The following is a 20484-nucleotide window of genomic DNA, read 5'->3' on the forward strand; positions in this document are numbered from 1 at the left end:
ACCCCAGGCCACTGACAAGCCCTGGAAAATGGGCTCCCTTGTCCAGTACAGCCCTGGCAGTGGTGCTGGTTCCTAGACCCATAGGATGACTACAGCAGTCAGAACAATGAGGGGTGAACCCCTGTCCCACCCACAACACAGGAGCAGGAAGGGACAGGAGCCAGGCTGAGGCTTCACAGTGTGTATTTTGGCTGTAGTAATGGTGAGTAGGAGCCCATACAGTGCCGTGCTGCCCCCCTGGCCAGTGTCCGGTACGGTGCCCTGCTGCAGCTCTTCTCCAGTGGGATGAGGCCCGAGGATGTCAGTCCATCAGCTCCATCCAGTTGACATTGGTGAAGGTGCGTGTGTCCATGCGGTCGATGTAGAGGATGCCATCCAGGTGGTCCATCTCATGCTGGACAACACGGGCAGCCCAGCCCTTTGCCTCCCAGCTCACTGGCTCCCCGTGCTCGTCCACCCCTGCTACCAGAGAGCAGCAGTCAGGAGAAATCACGGTGCTGGGCAGACCACGGGGGTGCAGGCAGGGCTGCAGGGTGCGGGCAGAGCTGCAGGGAGCAGGCAGGGCTGCGGGGAGCGGGCAGAGGTGTGGGGAGCGGGCAGGGCTGTGCAGGGTGCAGGCAGGGCTGTGGGCAGCAGGCAGAGCTGCGGGGTGCAGGCAGGGCTGCAGGCAGGGCTGCAGGCAGGGCTGCGGGGAGAGGGCAGGGCTCGATGCGGTGCACACAGGGCTGCGGGGTGCAGGCAGGGGTGCAGGGTGCAGGCAGGGGTGCAGGGAGCAGGCAGGGGTGCAGGGAGCAGGCAGGGCTGCGGGGTGCAGGCAGGGGTGCGGACAGAGGTGCATGCAGCAGGCAGAGCTGCGGGGTGCAGGCAGGGGTGCAGGGAGCAGGCAGGGGTGCAGGGAGCAGGCAGAGGTGCAGGGAGCAGGCAGGGCTGCGGGGTACAGGCAGGGCTGTGCGGTGCATACCCGACACACGGACGGCCCAGTGTCGCGGTACGTATGCAGAGAAGCCTTGGACGCTGGCGCAGCCCTCGGGGCCGGTGACGAGGGTCGAGTCCAGGACGCGCAGCTCGGGGTTGACGAACACGCGCAGCGGGAAGGGCTCGATGCGGTGCGCGCGGCGCATCTCGGGCGGGTACTGCGCGCAGAGGGGGGGGGGCAGCTCCGCAGCGAACACGCGCAGGGACACCCCCAGCTGGGGCGCGCTCAGCCCCAGGCACGGCCCCCTCCGCAGCGCGGCCGTCAGCGCGGCCGCCAGAGCGCGCAGCTCGCGCCCGCCCAGCTGCTCCCGGGGCACGGCGGCCGCGGGGCCGCGCAGCACCGGGGCCCCCACCTGGCAGGGGGCGCCGAAGGGCGGCGAGGGCGCGCCCAGCGCGCGCCGCCGCAGCGCGCGCCACAGGGAGCGCTCCCGCTGCCCCCAGCCCGCGGCGCCGCGCACCGGCGGCGCCCCCCGCGCGGCCCCGCGCAGCACCGGAGCCACCGCCGCCGCCATGCGCAGCCCCGAGGAGCACATCGGGCACAGACGGCGACACCTGGCGGCGGGGAGGACTGAAGGGCAGGGAGCGCGGCCCCACCGGCAGGGTGCGGGCAGGAGCCGGGGGGACACGGGCAGGAGCCGGGGGGACACGGGGCAGCCCCAGCCCCACAGCCTCACCCCCAGCCCCAGCCCCGCTACTCTGCTGTTGCCATCGGCAGCAGAGCCCCTTCGGGGGACCCCTCCTGCCCGTGTGCAGGCAGGGGTGCAGGCAGGGACTCAGCCTCCTCCTCTTCCTTCTGGTGCAGAGGCTCCTCCTCCTCTGGTGGAGCTGGCAGCAGGAAAGCCAGCGAGTCCCTCACAGGGACCACGTTGATGCGGCCCAGGTGACCGAAGCGCTGCAGCTGGGTGGGGGGGGACGCCTGAAGAGAGGGAAAGGGGGGGCTGGTGGGAGCCTGTGGGCAAAGGGAAGCCCCACAGAGGCAGGACCAGCGCATCAGGCTCCCCCATCCCCACAAGACACAATACCCTAGGATCTCACCCAGTGCTTGTGCAATCTGTGCCGGTGGGAAGAGCACCTGCAGGCATCGGTTCAGGTAGGGCAGCAGGTCATCCAGGAAAGCTGTGCAGAACTGGGCAAAGAGCTCCTGCTCCCGCCCGCTGAAAGCTGCCTCCTCTGCACGGTGGAAGGCCAGGATGGTTTTAGTTACCTGGGATGAAAGGCAGAGATGTTAATACCCCCCACAGACAACCCCATGCGTAAACTAAACACTCCTCTCCCACCCAATTGTACGAGGTTCCATAGGGCTCAGTGCCACATCTGGCACTTGTGACACAACCCCATGCAATGCCCTGGCTGTGGGGAGAAGTGACTGCAAAGCTACCCACAGATATAACCTGGGGTGTTGGCCAACAGCAGCTGAACATGAGCCAGTTTGCACACAGGTGGACAAGAGCATCCTGGCTTGTATCAGCAATACCATGGCTTGCAGGGCTAGGGGAGTGACTGTTCCCCTGTACTGGGCACTGGTGAAGCTGCACCTCAAAACCTGTGTTCAGTTCTAGGTCTCTCCTGGGCCCCTCACTACAAGAGAGACATTGAGGTGCTGGAGAGGGGCCAGAGAAGGGCAATGGAGCTGGTGAAGGGCCTAGAGCACAAGTAGGATGGGGAATGGCTGAGGGACCTGGAGAGGGACCAGGAGGATGGAACCAGGAGGGGGTTGGGCTCTGCTCCCAAGGAGCAAGGGATGGGACAAGAGGAAACAGCCTCAAACTGCACCAGGGCAGGTTTAGACTGGAGATTATGAATAATCTCTTTCCCAGAAGGGTTGTTGAGCACTGGAACAGGCTGCCAAGGAAGATGTAGAGTCACCATCCCTACAGGTATTTAAAGGACATGAATACATGGCACACAGGGACATGTTTAGTGGTGGGTTTGGCTGTACCAGGCTAACACTTGGACTTGATGATCTTCAAAAGAGTCTTTTCCAACCTAAATGAGTCTATGATTCCAACCTACCAATACTCAGAGCAGGATGAGTCTGGGACAAGGCACAGCTCTGTCCCCTGGCACCTTACCTCCCCAAGCGCATCCTCCAGGCAGGTGGTGATATCCTGTGCCAGGGCAATGGGGCAGCAGAGCCGCAGGTCATTGAAAGCAACAAGGAGGCTGTTGAGGAAGCAGGCGAGGGGTGGGAAGTCCAGCAGCACCATGGGAGGCTGCAGTGTCCCCGGCTGGGCCATGGGCACCGGGACCCCCGTGCTGCCACCCAGCCCAGCCGGTGTGGAGATGAGCGTGTAGGAATTCATCTCCTCCTTGAACTTCTCCACTGCCTCTTCCACTGCCTTCCTGAATGCGGTGGCAGCCACGTGCTGGAACAGGGGCCCCAGCTGCCCACGGAAATCAGCTCCCACCCGGCTGAAGGAGAGGCCGAAATACATGCACTGCCCCAGCAGTGAGTCCAGGCGGCCGCCCACCCCTCGCCGCAGGTCACGCTCCAGCGTCCGCAGGAACTCAGACACCTTCTGCAGCACCCAGCTGTGGAAAATGGCCCCTTCATTGAGGGCCTGACCGTCGGTGGGCAGGAGCGGCTCCTCATCCGAGAAGATGGCACGATACTGGGTGATGATGTCAAAGAGGTGGACGCGACAGGCTTCGATGGTCTTGGTGATGTGGAAGTAGGGGTCGTCGTCGGGGATGGAGGCCTGGATGGAACGCAGCCACGCGTCCCGTGCCTGCAGGAACTTGATGCGCAGCTCAGCCTCGGTGAACACGTCCATGCGCCGCAGGTAGCCGATGACCCGCAGGCAGGCCGGGAGCTGGATGTTGGTGCGGAGCTGCTGGATGAGCTGGTTCAGCATCAGCTGGGTGCACTGCCGCACTTCATCCACAATGCCCTGGGGTGGGACAGAGGCCTCAGACACAGGCGCTGGGTGCAGGTGGCACAGGGCAGGGGCAGAGCAGACCCTACCTGGATCACAGGAATGCTGCTGTGCTTCCTCTCCAGCCTCCGCACGTAGGCAGCGAGCTCCAGAGCCTCCTCGTAGTACCCATTGCGGACACAGGTGTCCATGAGCTGCGGGATCTCCAGGATCTCCAGGATCTCCGTGTGCCGGTTCAGGGTCAGACTGTTCATGCGCCGGCTGCAGGCGATCTCCTCAGCATCCCGCATGAAGTTCCTATGGGATCAGGGTGTGATCAGCACAAGGCTCTCCCCTGCAGCAGGTAAACCTCAGGATCCTCACACCCTCCATGGCCTCTCCTCGGTCCCATCCTTCCCAGCTCAGCACCAGCTCCTTCTCACCCCCATCCCAGCCCCCATTGCCCCCAGTGCTCCGTCAGACCGTGTCCCAACCTCCCTCCATCCCCCCGGTGCCCTCACGGCCCCGGTCCCCCCGAGCCCCGCTCCCGTCCCGCTCCCGTCCCTTACCGGCAGGCGTCCTGCAGCGCAGGCAGCCGCTCCAGCAGGCGGCCGAGCCGGCTCTCGATGCCTCCGAACCCGTGCCCGGCGCTCCCGGTGCACTCTGCGGACCGGATGAACGCTCGGTAGTGCTCGAAGGCCAAGCGCCGGGTCTCGGCCCCCACCCGCGCCCGCTCCGCCGCCAGCCGCGCCGGTTCCCGGCCCAGCTCCGCCAGCCCCAGCGCCGCCAGCTCGGACACGTATGCGGAGAGCTCCGGGTCACCGGGGGCCGCGGGGCCGCGGAGCCACGCCAGCAACCGGGCCTCCTCCGCCGCCGCCGCCATCGCGCCGCGCCACTTCCGGTCCGGCACTTCCCGTTCCGACGTCTCCTTCCCGTTCCGGCAGTTCCGGTTCCGGTGGGACCCCGCGTGTGCGGTGCGGGCCATGCGGCCGCTGACGGAGGCGGAGACGCGAACGGTGTTCGAGAAGCTGAGCCGATAGTGAGGGAACGGGGGACCGGGGGGGCAGGGGCACCGGGGGGGGGAACGGGGCATCGGGGGGGACCGGGCACCGGGGGGGGACCGGGACACCGGGGGGGACACCGGGGGGGGAACGGGGCACCGGGGGGGGGGGACCGGGGCATCGGGGGGGACCGGTCCGAGCTCACGGCGTCTGTCCCCGCAGCATCGGTGAGAACATCCAGCTGCTGGTGGACCGGCCCGATGGCACCTACTGCTTCCGGCTGCACCGCGACCGCGTCTACTACCTGAGGTGAGGCGAGGCCGGGGCCGGCACCGGGCACCAGGCACCGGGCACCGGGCACCAGGCACCGGGCACCAGGCACCGGGCACCAGGCACCGGGCACCAGGCACCGGGCACCGGGCGCTGCCCCGGAGCTGCTCCAGCGCCGTTCCCATCCCCGCAGTGAGAAGCTGCTGAAGGTGGCAGCCAGCGTCCCCCGGGACAGCCTCGTGGCACCGGGAACCTGCTTCGGGAAGTTCACCAAGACACAGAAGTTCCGGCTCAGTGTCACTGCTCTGGACTTCCTCGCACCCTATGCCAAGGTGGGAACCAGCTCCCATCACCCACCGGCCCCTGGCAGCCCCCGGCCACCACCAGGCCCCGGCCACCACCAGCCCTTCATTGCCCTGTGCCTCTCTTGCAGTTCAAGGTGTGGGTGAAGCCGGGATCAGAGCAGTCCTTCCTTTATGGCAACCACGTCCTGAAGTCAGGCCTGGGCCGCATCACAGAGAACACAGCTCAGTACCAGGGGGTGGTGGTGTACTCCATGGCTGACGTCCCGCTGGTGAGTGGCTGGTGTGGACCCCACACTTCCCAGGGCTGGAGTATGGGGTTGGGGGGTGAACTCTTATCTCCTCTTCATTTAGGGCTTTGGGGTGGCTGCCAAGTCCACACAGGAGTGCCGGAAGGTGGATCCCATGGCCATCGTGGTGTTCCACCAGGCTGATGTTGGGGAGTACGTACGGAACGAGGACACCCTCATGTAAGAGGACTGCAGCATTCCAAAGACACAAGCGTTCCTGGCCGGAACAGACCTTGTCCTGCACTGCCAGTGCAGCAGTGCCACAGGGAGCCCACTCTGCTGCTGGGGTGTGCTCTGGTGTGAAAGGGCTGGGAGCTACCAGGATACAGCCCCATACTCTGGGGGAGCAGCTGCCTAAGTGAGGAGCTGCTCTGCAGGCACCAGGCTTGCCCCTGCTCTCAAATAAAGCCCATTCCTTTTTGTACAGTGCCTGTTGTCTAGGGCAAGGCCTTGGGGGCAGTCAACCCTTGTCTCTGGTACAAGCTGCTGCCTTCCTGAGGCAGCATGGTGCACTGGGATGAGGCTCTCCAGAGGGGAGAAGCTGCACATGCAGCTCTATAGAAGAGACTGGGGGAGGCACACAGCCTAGGGCTGGGAGGACAGGCTGACCACTGAGTTGAGGGGAGAGAAGGAAGGGGCAGGCAGCTGCCTGTAATGTAGGCTTGCAGAGGATGGACAGAAGGCTGCTACCATGCCTCAGATTTGGTGCCAGGGGTTCTTTATTAAGTGCCTGGTAGAAAAGACGTTACAGGACACCGTAATGAGGGGTTGGGAGGTAACAAACCAACCTAGCACACAAAGTCCAGTATTGAGCTTTTCTTCTGTTGGGGTGATTTCAGCCAAGGGAGGGGAGGGGAACTCTCCTTCCTCAAAGCAGGATCTGGCCTTTCCTCCCTCTCTCTGAAGGTCAGAATTAGCTGTAAGCACTGTCACCAAGCACTGCAGGCACTGGTCCTTCCCACACTTTTGGACACCACTAGCACTTCTGCCTGCTGGAGGCTTGCACATTGAAGAGGCGCTTCAGGAAGTAGAGCTGCAGCACCCCAGAGAGGACAATGGTGCAGCTCTGAGCCATTGACCACCAGTTGACGTAGCTGTAGTTGGACTCCAGGAGGAAGGAGTCTGATGTTTTCCGCATCCGGGCAAAGTTGTAGAACCGCCACATGTGGAAGATGTGGAGCTGCAGTTTGTGGGTGCTGACCTGCAGGAGATGTGGGTGCTCAGCAGCTGGGCTGCAGCAGAGCCTGGGGCTGGAAGAGCTGCTCTTGGAGCTTCCCCTATGCTCAGCATTAACTTAAAGCTGCGGCTCAGCCAAGAGCAAACACCCTTCTTGGTTCCCTCGAGAGAACCTGCCCATCTCCTCGGCATTGGAGCACTGTGATCACCTTCACACTCACCTCAATTGCCTCCAGGGTGTCATTCATCTCTTTTCGCTCTTCTGGCTGCTTGTTGTCTGGGTCAAAGGCTTCGTAGTAGACACCAAAGTTGAGGTACACCTGCATGAAGCCGAACTGGTTTTGCTGGTTGTTCAGGCACAGCTGGTAGAAACCTGTGGAGAGAAATGGGAATCGTTCCCTGAGCAGAAGAGCCACTGCCAGGCAAACCCATCCCCAGCACTTGACCCTCATCCCCCCTCTGAGGAGGCAGATGTGGTCAGACTCATAACGCCCCTGGGAAGTGCTGCTGCCTGGGCAGGACCAGGGCAGCAAGGACCTTTCTCCTTGGTGAGGAAATTGATCTGTCCCCGCACATCCTGGGAAGTGCCAAGCTGGAAGCCACTGGGGTCGCTTGCTGTGACCAGGATGTTCCTGTCGTTGCCAATCCCTGTTGTACGCTGGACCTGGAGGCAGAAAACACCCAAGTGGCATTCGTGGCCTGATTCTGAGCTCAGGGAACAGACAGGAGCCCATAGCAGCCCTCGTGTGCAGGGCAGGGGTCCAGTGTGGTCCAGCCTCTACTGAGGGTTGTTTTGGGGGTCCGTGGGGAGCTGCCCCCTCCATTGCTGTGAGCTGGGGCCAGGAACAGCCTCCAGTGAGCTGCCAGCTACACGTGAAAGAACCCCAAACCCCACAGTCCTGGATGATAAACAGCAAGGCTCCCAGTGCCCACTCATGGTGCTGCAGGCTCCTGAACACACCTCATATCTCTCCCATACCTATCCCATCTCCCTGCTGCCTGGATGGGGTGCTCCTGGCACTGCTGCAGTGGTAGATGGAGCTGTGCTGAGGCTCAGGGCTGTGCCATGCTCCTGTGGGGCTGCTCTGCTGAGGACAGAGCCAGGGGGAAGCTGTCAGCACTGGGCATGGCCATGCTCTTGCTCTCCTTCCACCAGCCTAGTGTAAACAGGTGATAAAAGGCTGCTGTTTTCCCTTTGGGAAGGGAACAGAACATGGGCATAAGTACACAGGGCTGTGCCCGAGACCTTTGGTGTGCCTTCCAGCTGCAGCTCAGAGAGCCAAGGGCCATGCAGCAGCCTTCAGTCAGCCCAGCAAACTGCAGAGCTCCCCCCAGTGCCAGGACACCCTGCAGCTCTCTGCATGCTCAGTCACCACATCCAGAGCTCTCAGTGCTCCTTTAAAACAGGTATTTAAAAAAAGAAATGTGATTCATGATGGAAATTACCTAAAAAAAGTGTAATCCCTGAGGTGGAACATCCAAGTGACTGAAACCATTCCTGTATCAACTCAGGACCTTCCCCATGCAAGGCAAACCCCCTCCACCCTGGGGCTGGTGGATTTGGAGTTCAGCCTGAGTCGACCTTCTGCATGTAAGCCTGGTTGTAGGACCATGGTGATGGAGGAATTCCCACTGCAGGACCTGCTGTGCCCTTGGAGGAGGCAGTGGCCAGCACTGACTGTGGAGCTGGAGCACTGCACTAACCCAGCATAGCCATTCGCTAACCCCATCAGCAGCTGCACAGCTTCCTGGGATGCACCTCGCACAACTCACCTCATAGTTGAAGAAGAAGTTCCCATTCTGGTCTGCAAACTGCCAGAAGCATTCCATGGTGCCGGCAGCAATGATGATTGCAAAGTCATAGCGATCTGCCCCATGGAATACTGGGTCCTGGCTGGATCTGCTGAGTGGTTCAGTCGTGGGGCAGCCAGCAGAGCCCAGCAGAGCCAGGAACACCAGCAGCAGCATCCTGCTTCCCAGCCTTCCACGCTCCCTCCAACCAGGGCAGGAGCAGGGACTGGAGGTGTCAGGGGTAATCATTAACTGCCTTAGAGTGGCACCTTGGCAGGGCCAGGGCTGGAGTCAGGGGAACGAGGCACCCTTGACATGATCTTGGGTCAGAGCAGGGGCTTACCCCATTCATCCACATTAGAACTCACCCAGCTGAACCCTCTCCAGAGGCTGTTGAGAAGAGGCTCACAGTCCCCAGCCAGCCCTGCTCCTCACTGACCACCGCTCCACCAGTCTGTGTCCTGTGAACAAGAAAATTAAGTAGGAAAAGTGTTTTACCACCAGAAAATGCACATAGCTCTAAATTGGGTTTGTGGGGGAATGTCCTTCCTCCCTGGCTCCTCCCTGCCTTGGCTGCAACACGTTCCCTGTATAATCAAGGGCAAGAGCTTGGTGCAGAGAAGGGAAGTATGGGTGAATCCATCTTCTCCAACTGGGCACAACCAATGGGCATTGCCTCACAACAGTAATTACTGGTCCAGATCGTGGCTCACATCAAGCCTCTGCAAGTGCAGGGTGTCCCTTCTACACCCTGGGCTGCTCTGACCCCAGGGAACAGAGTTTTACAAGCAGAAGGGGAGGGAAACACACAGCCACAGCCAGGTGACGAGGCAGGCTCAGTCCAGCAGCTCCTGCTGAAGGACAGAAGGGAAGCAGGTGTTCCCAGACAGGCTTCTCCCAGCCCCAGCCCTGCAGGAATGCTGCTGGGAGAGGCTGCTTTTAGCCAGTACCACCGTAGCTCCTCAGCCTTTGACTTCAGCAGAAACCTCGTCCAGAAGCTTCTGCCCTATGCAGCACCTCTGGGCATCACTGTTCCACTCCAGACAGCGGCTGATGCAACAGCTCAGGAGGCAAAGGGGAAGCCCAATGTTCATGGCGTGCTGCCTGCCCCAACTGCCACATTTCCACCCATATGGTACAAGCTCACGCTTACAACTCAAGCCAGCCAAGAAAACATAAACTTTATTTAAGGAAGACAGTACATAAGCTCTGGCTTCAGCTGCTGGATACACAATGCCCTGGGCATCCATACACTTGCAGGGATTGCACACAAGCAAGCAGTGTCAGTAAGATATGGCCCAACTTTTAACATGGGAATGGCCAACAGTTAAATACTAAGATACAAAATTATGTTTTTTTTTAAGTCTCAAAGCTGTGAGGGGAAAATTCTCACTCCCAGGCTTGCTGCTGCTAAAAGCAGAAAGAAATGTGAAGAATAAAAGATACCTATTTGTCTCAATCTCCTCATAAGCTGTGGGGCTACATGTTGCCTCCCACCCACAGAGAATTGAGCACATATGGATAAAACAAGTGACAGGCAGTTTAGACAACACAGAAAAATAGCACCTGAGGGGATTAGCTCTCTATTTGACAGCATGAGAGCAGACAAAACTCACTCACTTCAGCTGGGATTCATTCTACAAAGGCTGCAGTTGTCAGGAGAAGAAAGTCCCAATCCAGACCATTTCTAAGCATATACTATCAAGCCTGCACAAAACCTAAAACCTGCAGCTAGAGCTCAAGGCTCTTTGGTTCCTGTCACATGATTTGTCTGCTACACCAGTCTCAGGAGCCATGAGCCACAGGGAATCCCCCCACACACATCAGAGACAGGCACAGCAGCCTCCCCTGCTGTGATGCTCCAGTCTGTATTTCCAAAGACAAAGGTTTGTGCAGTGGAGGTTCTGTGGCTCCCAGCTTTACATGATTCCCAGTTTTTTCATGGTCCTCCAGCGATCCTTGATCATCACTGCTGTGCGGTTCTGGAAGGGGTATTTCTGGCAAATGGCCTTCCATCTCCCTTCTCCAAACTGCTGCACACCTTGTTTGATCCACTCGCTCTCTTCCACTGTCCATTTCTACAAAAGAGCACGTACACAGTGTCCTGTGAGTACAAAGTGCAGCTTCAGAGTGCCACTAGCAGAGAACCACATGGTAACTCCTTCTGTGTGTGTTAGCTCCCCTTTACCATCTGTGCTAGTAACATGTAGGAAAGGCACAGATGTCCTGTCAACAGCACACACAACACCAATCACTCCTCTGTGGATGTGCTCTCGTACCCGTTACAAACAGAAGTGCTCAGCTCCAGCAGAGGCCTACATGGTGTACAGCAGCACAAGAGCCAGCAGCTCTCCTACAAGCCAGGCTGAGTTCGCAGCAGCAAAGTGGGATATCTTCCCAAGCAACAGCTGCTGTACATGCTGAACCTCTCCAGCACAGGGGGAACTCAGGAAACCCAGCTCTGAACTGCATGCATTGAGGAAAAAGGACTTCATGCACATACCCAGTGCCCAGCACACAGCTTTACCTGCTACCAAACTGGGCTGTTTTAACAGAGAAACTCCACACACCTCTGTGAATGCAAAGGCCTGCACAACTTGGATCAAGCCTGGATAGCCCAAGCACTAGCCTGAGGAAGCACTTTCCAACCCAGCCTCCTCATTTAAAGCATGAAAGCAGCTCACCCTGCTGTAGTGAACTGCAGGCTGCTGATGAAGCAGTCTGAGCAGCAACCCCCACCAGTCTATTTCAGATTGTCTGGCAGTTTGCTCTTCTCTGCAGACATATGATCTCAGGCTTTGCTGAAAGGACTTAAGGGTTCCACATTACCTGTTTCTTGGAACCAAAGACTGTACTGTTATGGCTGGCTGTCTCAAATGATGCTGAAAAACAAGACAACAGGATTACATTTCACCTTAACTCAAGAAATACAAACTTCCTTGACAGACTGCCTTGAGTTCAACTGCTGAAATACAGAGCCTACAATGAGAGCACCCCGTGACAGACAAACCAAACTCCTTCATCCCTCCCTTTTCTGCAGCCCCAGAAGTGGCCCTGCAGCCACTTTTTCACGTGAAAACTTTCAATAGGATCTGATTTGTTTTCAACTAGCCAGAACAGGGGCATCCATCCAGGACGTGGCTATACTGTACACTGAAGCTGGAATTAGACACCCATTATCCACTCCTTTTCACTAGTTAAGCTACATAGCTAGCTGCAAAAAGGACTGGACAATTGATCTGACTGAAAACGTAAACTGAACCTTTATTTCATGGCACTAAAGTAGGAACAAGGAAAAAGCTGTATTTCTTTAAGCTAAGCATGATTTCTCTGAGACTGGTAAATGTGGTTTTGGCACACTTTTCAAGGCAGATGTATAAAGACCTGGACAGTTATCCATTTTCCTGGATTTTAGGATTTCTGGTTTCAAAATTCAGTCACACAGAAGGCAGCAAGAAACCCATAAATGAGCCCCACAGCCAGGATTAGCATCAATTAACACCCACAGGAGGGGCTCTGTTCTTACCAGCACCTGGGAAAAGCTCCTCCTCCTCACTCCAGCTCTCTTTTTCTTCCAACCCCTCTCTGCTGTTCCACTTTCTTCTGAAGGACCTGAAAGCAGTCAAGCATTTACTTTGGCTGCTGGCTAGGGAGGATGTTTTTAGGGGAGAAGGTAGGGACACAGAGGATACAGCAAGCAAGCCTGTAATGAGGGTGCAGTGCTGAGAAAAGTGCCCATAAAGTGATATATAAACATACTGCCACCTCAAGTCCCCTCTGAAGGGGATGAATCCTTAGCAGTCCATCTGAAGGTACAGTGTGCTGTATGTACTGAATACAGGTGGAGTACTGTATTTTGTAGACAGCATTAGCAAAAACAACTGAGAGGGTATTAACTACACAATGAAGTGCTTGCAGCAGACACAAAGCTGGACCTCCCAGGCCTCTGTATGTGGCACAGACTTGCCAACAACCTGGGGAAGAAGCCTTTAGATTTCCAAAGAAGCGTTTAATTCTTACTGTTTTACTGCTAGCACTACTGAGGTCAGCCAAGCTACAGAGGCCTCTCAGTGAGATCAAGTGCCTCAGTGCTGTCACCTGCTTCCAGTCCTCAAGCACAGACTTGTGAAGTTAAATTAAGTCTGTTAAAAAAAGCCTTCAAAAGGTTCAGCCAAAGATATTGCATCCAATATAATTGAAGCCACTGAGAAATAACTGATCTCTGTTCTTACTTGAGGTTGCACTGTTGAACATCTCTTTCTTGCACATAAACATTCGTGAAACGGCCTCTGGCAGAGATGCATACAATGAGATTTCCAGAGAGATGTCAGCACCACTGCTACCGTAAGTACTGACACAGAAAGACTTCAAGACAGGACATCCGCGCAAGCAGCACAGACAATAAATCACTTTCCAGGTGAACTGGAAACCAACTTCCACAGCAGCAGGGCTTGAAACTCAAGAACTGCCTACACCAGCATCAGCAGCCCCATTCTTGGCTCCCTCCCAGTCTGGCAGAACCCTCACTTTAGCTGGCACAGGATGGGAAGGCACCATGTTCATATCTGTGTCCAGCCCCTTCCCATGGCAGTCAGGCACAGTGCATGGCCTTGGATGAGTTCACAAAACATCATCCTATTCTCATATGGTTCCCTAAGCACCCTCAGAATAAACTCCAGACACCCCAGGACAGCAGCAGCAGCTGCAATATGTTACCAGAAAAAAACCCAAACAAACCAAAAGATAAAGCATTGCCACTCAAGTCCTTGAAGAGCAGGAAACTTAACAACTAAACTTCCCCCATGACTCTTATGGCAGGGCAGAAAGCCCTTCCCAGCATCAACTCTGACAGCTTAACCCTGAGCAGTGCACACCAGCAAGTTTTCACCAGTGCTTGCACCAATGCCAGCTGCACTGCAGCACATCTCAACTTGTGGCCACTCTCCTGCACTTCAAGGCTGCACCTCCAAAGCAGCCAAGAAATGCAGAACACCACAGTCTTTCCTGCTTGCCCTTCAAAACCAAACCTTCATGTTCTTGACATTTTTAAGCCAGAAAACAAAGGAGGTTGTGTTTTATCTTTCCAAAGACATCAAGCTCTCCTCAGTCCTTCCAGTTTCACTCCTGTGAATCCAAAACATCATTATTGCTGGCTGCTCTGCAACTTCACTATACAGAAGAGGAGCAACTCAGACGTTTAAGCAAGAAGCTTTGCCACACCCTTGTTACACCCTTGTTACAGCCTACAGGAGCTACTCATGAGACTCATAGCTTTACAGTCTCCTAACAGTGCTAATTTTAAACTTCTGCCAGTAAGCCTACTTTGCTGTCTTCTGTGGGTAATCCTTATAAACAGGAAAAGAAACCTAACATAGTCCCACATCTTACTGCAGTCATTTCAGCTGGAATGAAAGTGACAACTCATACTGAAAGAGAAAGTCACAACTAGGAGTTTCTTAACCAATACTGGTGTCAGGGGAAAAAAAACCCAACAAAACAGCTCAGAAAAAAACCCAAAAACCAAAACAAAAAAAAAAACCCAGAGATCTTAAGCAAGGTGAAGAGGTAGAAAGGAGAATTTAAAACACACCACAAGATGCACCCACAAACTTTTTCCAGTGTCACCATCACTAACCAAAGTGCAGAGAAACACACATTACCCATGATACACACACTGGAATTGCCTACCAGTACTACCTGCAGTACCCCCAACCCACTGTCAGTGGAAAATGGGTAATTTTCTCCTCTCCATTACCCAAATAGTTAAGTGTAAGGACAAAGTATTTACTTTGCCCAGCTGCACATATACTAGCAGACAAGGATGGTCAATACACACATCTTGAATTCAAGAGAAAGGTTTTTGTTCATGCCACCAATGTCAGCTGCAAGTCAAAAGATTGGGTGCGTATTAGAATATACGAGATGGGACTTCATACTTGTCATTGTTGGTAGATACAGGCTGGTCACGCGGTTTCTGCACAGGTCTGGAAGCAGAAGATACAACTGGCTCCTGGGAAGAGTCTGGACTCTCACTGAACTCGCTGCACTGGCCTTCTTCGTTATCGACCAGTATGCTTACGTTGTACAACTGCCTGGTCTTACGCATAATTTCAGGAGGGTGTGAGATGTCAGAACCTTGTTTGTCCGCTTCTTTCTGTTTCTTGGTTCTGTGGGATACAGAAGGAGACAGTTGCTTGGGGAAAGAAAAGTCTGTTTCATCCAGTTTAGTGAAGAGTGCACCAGAATCCCGGGAGTCAGACAGGATCTTGAAAGCTTCTCTCAGAACACAAATCCCATACGTGGTTACAGTTCCAGAGGGCCCCCTACAAAACAAATAGAACTGAGCAGGTTGTAGAAATATCACCAAAGTGGCTCCAATTCACTGAAATCAGGCTTTTCCCCAAGGGTGTGATCCTCAGTAACTGACCCCAGGGTGCAAATAAAATTTAGTGAAGAAGGCATTCCTAGCCCTTCAGTCCTCCCTCCTTTTAAACCAGGTGGTGCAGCAAGGAAGCAGGTATTGAGAGAACATTCCCTTGTACTATTCTCAAATAAAGGTTGAGCCATATGGACACCAAACACTGCTCTGTGAGAGCAAACCTGCTGGCACACACTGCCCTCCCTCCCGGTTTGCAGTATCTCCAGAAAAAAACCCAAACTGACAGAACACTTTTACTGTGACCCAGACAGAAGCCTTACACTGAGCACCTCTGGGGCTTGCTTGGGCAGACCTGCTGTGGCTGGCACTGGGGATGTTAAGAGCTACCTGGAAACTACTGACTGGAAGAGAACTGCTGCCACACTTTATCCACAGTGCAGGGCCAGATTCCTCTGCTCACCTTTTCGAGTCCCTGGAGGACACTCCTGGAGATCGTGGAGTTGCAGCTGGGACAGCAGCTGGAAGTTCTGGAGTTGCAGCTGGGTCAGCAGCTGGAAGTTCTGGAGTTGCAGATGGGTCAGCAGCTGGAAGTTCTGGAGTTGCTGCTAGTTCTTTAGGTATCTGCAGAGGCTCTGATCCATCTTCCAAGTTATCATCCACTGCTGATACATGATCAGGAGTTGCTTCTGGGTCAGTACCCTCTTCCACAGGCTCAGACGCTGTTGCAAAGTCACTAGTTCCTTCCCTAAGATCTGAAGATGCTGTGGGGTCCTGTGCCCTTTCTGCAAGGCTGGGAGCTCCCTCCAGGTCTTTCATCATTTCTGGAGGATTTGGAGCTCCTGATGGGCCCTCTGCCCCTCCCGATGGCTCCAGAGTATCATCCTTTGGCCCATTTGCAGACTCAGGAGTCACTGATGGGTGTCTTGGTTTTTTTACATGTTCTGAGCTCGAAGTCTTTTTAAACATCTTGGATAGAGAAAAAGCACAAAACCATTACAAGATGATTTCTTGTACTGCCACCCAATGTCATCTCCTCTCAAAGGCATTTTTAGCTGCCACCTGCAGCTAAATCAGCAGCAGGTACAGAGTTCATGCCTATCAATTAAAACTTGTTACACAGACTGAAAGACACATTCACCTCTAGAAACCTTTCTGGAATAGACTGATTTTGTGGTATTTTGGATTTAATCCACCATTAATTAGGTGCCTAAACTCAAACTCATTAAGTGATACAGAAGCCACGTAAAAGCCAATTTCATTGCCTTCTGGCAAAGTAAGCATTGGTTACCCCCGTATTTGCACCCTGTGCTGTTTTGGGAAGCCAGGTAAGCAAGGCAGACACATACCGCTTGCAGCAGGGGCTCCGAATCATCCATGTAAGCCTGCAGGAACTGAAATGTGTTCCACTGGAAGTCCTTGTAAGAGAAGCTTCTGACCGCTGGATGACTGTAGTCCTTGCTCTGGATGATAGTCAGCAACTCTTTCTTCTTTTTCTAGAGGAGAGGTGAGAATGCTCTGAATAGATATAAGGATATAAACATAGAAACTAGGATCTGGGTGAGGTCTGGCCCCTTCCTATTTGAGATTCTCCAGGCACAACTACTTTACACTAACACAAGGCTGGGAAAAGGCCAGAGGAACAGGACCGTCACCTTCTTTCAGCAATCCTGACTTTCTGCTCCAGCACCCAACACATTTCACTGCCTACAGAAAGAGGAATGGGGACTCTTGTTTTTAGAACCAACCCTTACTAATTCATGCTCTACACATGAGCTTGAGTTTTCCTTGAGGTAAAGGATGAATACTAATACCTGGAAGGCCCACGGAGATACATGAGAGAACGCAAGTAACAGAGGGAGCTTCAGAGATGATTGATATGCTTGAGAAATGCAAAGCACTGAGGGTCCATCGCTCAAGGAGGACTCTTTAATTCCAGTTTTGGAACCATTACCCTTTTTTCTTGTCTGGGTATCCCTAAGGGGTGTGCTTCACAAGGAAACCTCTTACACCCTTAGGGGTCCACCCTGTAAGACATACCAGAAACTCCTCCAGGTACCCCTGCTCCCCAGCAACCCATAGGACATACCAGACAGTGCTCAAGCAGCTACCTGTCATCCCAGCACAGACTCACCTGGCTTTTGGGGTCCTTCCCTATATGCCTCTTGACAATTTCTGCAGCTTTCTCAAACTCTTTGTTTCTGATGCAGACAATAACAGCCTACAGGAGGAAACAAAAACCATTTTCTCTGCTGACACTAAACTGACAATACCCTGTAGATCAACTCTGGAAAAGCATATATGATCATCAAGCACAGCACAGGTAACAGCTTAGTACCAACTTACAAAGTAACTCTTCTACATTAACTGATGAAGAAGCACAAGCACTGAAGATACAGATTTGCAGACAAGTCAGCCCTAATGATGGTATTCTATATCCGAGGCAATTTTCACTGTCATTTACAGAAGACCTTTGTAAAACAGAGTATTTATTCAAAAACAACTTACAGCTTCCTTCACCATTTCCTCAAGAGTTTCCATTGCCTCCTCACTCACAGCGAACTCTGTTTGAATAAGCTCCAGGACACCGATTGCTGATTCCAGAGGCGTGAGGTCCGACTCTTTATCGAAAGTGCAATCTACAAGAAACCAGAGCTGCTGGTTTGTGAGGAGTTCAGACGTCTTACAGAGACCTAGTCACCTGTTGGCTTGCTTTGACTGCAAATCCTACAGCTACTGAGGATGAAGGTGAGAAGGAATGGAAGGCTGTCTGCCAAGGGCCTAAACTGTGAGATCCACCCCTAGGCATAGGAAGCTACAGAAGCACCATGTGCCTATTAATAACTGACCCAGGGGAGTGTTGCAGAAGCAATGAGGCTGAGCCAAAGCCACGATTACAGAACTGTAGAATCATGGAATAGTTTGGGTTGGAAAGGACCCTAACATCATCCAGTTCCAATCCCCTGCCACAGGGATACCGCACACTAGACCATGCCACTCAAGGCTCTGTCCAACCTGGCCTTGAACACTGCCAAATATGGAGCATTCACCGCTTCTCTGGGCAACCCATTCCAGTGCCTCAGCACCCTCACAGTAAAGAGCTTCTCCCTTACATCTAACCTGGATATGTACACTAACGTTGGTGTCTGTTTGGCTAATAGGACAGACTGGGAGCTTGGGATCTAGGATGCTGCTCCTGGCTATGGCAGCATGATGCAGGCATGAAAACCCATGCTCTCCAGACTCTTGCCTTCAGGGAAAAGCCACTACAGCTGAACAGCTTCAGCGCAGGCTCCTGCTCTGCACAGAGACGCTGCTCCTGGGACAGAGCAGAGGGACACCGGTCTGAGGCCCACACCGCGGCTCCCTGCCCCCTGCCGTTACTGGAGGTGTGGGGACGCACCGAGGTTCTCGCCTTCCTCCACCCGTGACAGGAACTGCATGAGGCGCAGCCTCCGGGCCATGACGTGATCCTTCTCCAGGGGCCGCACAAGCAGCGCTGTGGGACAAGGGGGGTGTTACTCGGTACCGGTACCACGCGGTTTGGTACCGGTACCACGCGGTTCGGTACCGGTACAACGCGGTTCGGTACCGGTACAACGCGGTTCGGTACCCGTACCACGCGGTTCGGTACCGGTACAACGCGGTTCGGTACCCGTACAACGCGGTTCGGTACCGGTACCACGCGGTTCGGTACCGCTACAACGCGGTTCGGTACCGCTACAACGCGGTTCGGTACCGGTACCACGCGGTTCGGTACCGGTACAACGCGGTTCGGTACCGGTACAACGCGGTTCGGTATCGGTACAACGCAGTTCGGTACCCGTACCACGCAGTTCGGTACCGGTACAACGCTGTTCGGTACCGGTACAACGCAGTTCGGTACCCGTACCACGCAGTTCGGTACCCGTACCACGCAGTTCGGTACCGGTACAACGCGGTTCGGTACCGGTACCACACGGTTCGGTACCGGTACCACGCGGTTCGGTACCGGTACCACGCGGCTCGGTACCGGTACCACGCGGCTCGGTACCGGTACCACGCGGTTCAGTACCGGTACCACGCGGTTCGGTACCGGTACAACGCCGTTCGGTACCGGTACCACACGGTTCGGTACCGGTACCAGTACCACACGGTTCGGTACCGGTACAACGCGGTTCGGCACCGGTACCACGCGGTTCGGTACCGGTACCACGCGGTTCAGTACCGGTACCACGCGGTTCGGCACCGGTACAACGCGGTTCGGTACCGGTACCACGCGGTTCGGTACCGGTACCACGCGGTTCGGTACCGGTACCACGCGGTTCGGTACCGGTACAACGCGGTTCGGTACCGGTACAAGGGGGTTCGGTATCGGTACAACGCTGTTCGGTACCGGTACAACGCAGTTCGGTACCCGTACCACGCAGTTCGGTACCGGTACAACGCGGTTCGGTACCGGTACCACACGGTTCGGTACCGGTACAACGCGGTTCGGTACCGGTACCACGCGGCTCGGTACCGGTACCACGCGGTTCGGTACCAGTACAACGCGGTTCGGTACCGGTACCACGCGGTTCGGTACCGGTACCACACGGTTCGGTACCGGTACAACGCGGTTCGGCACCGGTACCACGCGGTTCGGTACCGGTACCACGCGGTTCAGTACCGGTACCACGCGGTTCGGCACCGGTACAACGCGGTTCGGTACCGGTACAACGCGGTTCGGTACCGGTACCACGCGGTTCGGTACCGGTACCACGCGGTTCGGTACCGGTACCACGCGGTTCGGTACCGGTACCACGCGGTTCGGTACCGGTACAACGCGGTTCGGTATCGGTACCACACGGTTCGGTATCGGTACCACGCGGTTCGGTACCGGTACCACACGGTTCGGTACCGGTACAACGCGGTTCGGCACCGGTACCACGCGGTTCGGTACCGGTACCACGCGGTTCAGTACCGGTACCACGCGGGTCGGCACCGGTACAACGCGGTTCGGTACCGGTACAACGCGGTTCGGTACCGGTACCACGCGGTTCGGTACCGGTACCACGCGGTTCGGTACCGGTACAACGCCGTTCGGTACCGGTACCACGCGGTTCGGTACCGGTACAACGCGGTTCGGTACCGGTACCACACGGTTCGGTATCGGTACCACGCGGTTCGGTACCGGTACCACGCGGTTCGGCCCCGCTCCCCCCCCGGGCCCCCTCAGCCCCGGGCACCCTGCATGACGTCGCGGAGCTGTCGGAAGTCGCGGTTGCGGCCTGCTCGGTAGGCCGCCACGGCCTGGTGGAAGTAGAACTGCAGGACGTGGCCGTTGACCACGGCCTCCTCGAGGAGCCTTCTCCGCTTCGGTCCCCCCGCGTCCGGCCGCGGCGTCCGCCGCCGCTTCGGGCCCATGGCTCCGGACAGAGAACGATGGCGCCGGATCATCCCTCCTCAGCCTGCCGCTCCGCGCTGGTA

The 20484-nt window shown here is 55.8% G+C and overlaps 4 protein-coding genes across 11 annotated transcripts; 1 reads left to right on the forward strand and 3 right to left on the reverse strand.

Annotated features, from left to right (window-relative positions):
- Positions 1-166: 166 nt before the first annotated feature.
- LOC106023640 (conserved oligomeric Golgi complex subunit 8) lies at positions 167-4713 on the reverse strand. 2 transcript variants are annotated; one of them, XM_034072832.1, is made up of 5 exons: positions 4400-4713; positions 3941-4148; positions 3048-3866; positions 2011-2179; positions 167-459 (listed from the first exon to the last, which is right to left on the reverse strand). In XM_034072832.1, exons 1-5 carry the CDS (start codon positions 4711-4713, stop codon positions 302-304), a joined length of 1668 nt encoding a protein of 555 aa, XP_033928723.1. In that variant the 3' UTR covers positions 167-301. The 2 variants fall into 2 exon arrangements, with proteins under 2 accessions (XP_033928723.1, XP_033928722.1); XM_034072831.1 differs by lacking the exon at positions 167-459 and adding an exon at positions 1670-1891.
- Positions 4714-4761: 48 nt separating this feature from the next.
- On the forward strand, positions 4762-6114 carry NIP7 (nucleolar pre-rRNA processing protein NIP7). The gene is made up of 5 exons (XM_034073018.1): positions 4762-4869; positions 5054-5140; positions 5295-5433; positions 5535-5675; positions 5758-6114. Exons 1-5 carry the CDS (start codon positions 4814-4816, stop codon positions 5875-5877), a joined length of 543 nt encoding a protein of 180 aa, XP_033928909.1. The 5' UTR covers positions 4762-4813; the 3' UTR covers positions 5878-6114.
- A 280-nt stretch (positions 6115-6394) lies between these two features.
- TMED6 (transmembrane p24 trafficking protein 6) lies at positions 6395-9764 on the reverse strand. Of its 4 annotated transcripts, XM_034072767.1 has the most exons (5): positions 9029-9247; positions 8643-8886; positions 7407-7533; positions 7091-7242; positions 6395-6894 (listed from the first exon to the last, which is right to left on the reverse strand). In XM_034072767.1, the coding sequence occupies exons 2-5, from the start codon at positions 8835-8837 to the stop codon at positions 6670-6672; spliced, it is 699 nt and encodes a 232-aa protein (XP_033928658.1). In that variant the 5' UTR covers positions 8838-8886; positions 9029-9247; the 3' UTR covers positions 6395-6669. The 4 variants fall into 4 exon arrangements, with proteins under 4 accessions (XP_033928658.1, XP_005141977.3, XP_033928657.1 ...); XM_005141920.4 differs by having other exon boundaries at positions 8643-9764; XM_034072766.1 differs by lacking the exon at positions 9029-9247 and having other exon boundaries at positions 7091-8265; positions 8643-8654.
- A 57-nt stretch (positions 9765-9821) lies between these two features.
- Positions 9822-20484, reverse strand: TERF2 (telomeric repeat binding factor 2). 4 transcript variants are annotated; one of them, XM_031042635.2, is made up of 11 exons: positions 20244-20484; positions 18440-18535; positions 17545-17675; positions 17171-17257; positions 16386-16532; positions 15643-16005; positions 15500-15609; positions 14597-14827; positions 12187-12272; positions 11490-11542; positions 9822-10738 (listed from the first exon to the last, which is right to left on the reverse strand). In XM_031042635.2, the coding sequence occupies exons 1-11, from the start codon at positions 20452-20454 to the stop codon at positions 10580-10582; spliced, it is 1674 nt and encodes a 557-aa protein (XP_030898495.2). In that variant the 5' UTR covers positions 20455-20484; the 3' UTR covers positions 9822-10579. The 4 variants fall into 4 exon arrangements, with proteins under 4 accessions (XP_030898495.2, XP_030898493.2, XP_030898494.2 ...); XM_031042633.2 differs by having other exon boundaries at positions 14597-14983; XM_031042634.2 differs by having other exon boundaries at positions 15500-16005.

The sequence above is a fragment of the Melopsittacus undulatus genome, chromosome Z (genome assembly GCF_012275295.1).
Source record: "Melopsittacus undulatus isolate bMelUnd1 chromosome Z, bMelUnd1.mat.Z, whole genome shotgun sequence".
NCBI classification, from domain to species: domain Eukaryota; kingdom Metazoa; phylum Chordata; class Aves; order Psittaciformes; family Psittaculidae; genus Melopsittacus; species Melopsittacus undulatus.

Bases quoted from the DNA above. Each gene is read 5' to 3' on its own strand.
- LOC106023640 (XM_034072832.1), bottom strand. From the start codon at position 4,713: ATGGCGGCGGCGGCGGAGGAGGCCCGGTTGCTGGCGTGGCTCCGCGGC. The intron at 3,867-3,940 runs GTAGGGTCTGCT...GTCCCACCCCAG, and splicing joins GCAGCATTCCTGTGATCCAG to GGCATTGTGGATGAAGTGCG. The intron at 460-2,010 runs GTGAGATCCTAG...CTCTGGTAGCAG, and splicing joins ACAGATTGCACAAGCACTGG to GGGTGGACGAGCACGGGGAG.
- NIP7 (XM_034073018.1), top strand. From the start codon at position 4,814: ATGCGGCCGCTGACGGAGGCGGAGACGCGAACGGTGTTCGAGAAGCTG. The intron at 5,141-5,294 runs GTGAGGCGAGGC...CCATCCCCGCAG, and splicing joins GACCGCGTCTACTACCTGAG to TGAGAAGCTGCTGAAGGTGG. The intron at 5,434-5,534 runs GTGGGAACCAGC...CCTCTCTTGCAG, and splicing joins TCCTCGCACCCTATGCCAAG to TTCAAGGTGTGGGTGAAGCC.
- TMED6 (XM_031042636.2), bottom strand. From the start codon at position 7,693: ATGGAGGGGGCAGCTCCCCACGGACCCCCAAAACAACCCTCAGTAGAG. The intron at 6,895-7,090 runs GTGAGTGTGAAG...CATCTCCTGCAG, and splicing joins ACACCCTGGAGGCAATTGAG to GTCAGCACCCACAAACTGCA.
- TERF2 (XM_005141925.4), bottom strand. From the start codon at position 20,454: ATGATCCGGCGCCATCGTTCTCTGTCCGGAGCCATGGGCCCGAAGCGG. The intron at 16,533-17,170 runs GTGAGTCTGTGC...CCTCTCCTCTAG, and splicing joins GGAAGGACCCCAAAAGCCAG to AAAAAGAAGAAAGAGTTGCT. The intron at 10,739-11,489 runs GTAATGTGGAAC...GCTCTTTTGTAG, and splicing joins TCTTTGGTTCCAAGAAACAG to AAATGGACAGTGGAAGAGAG.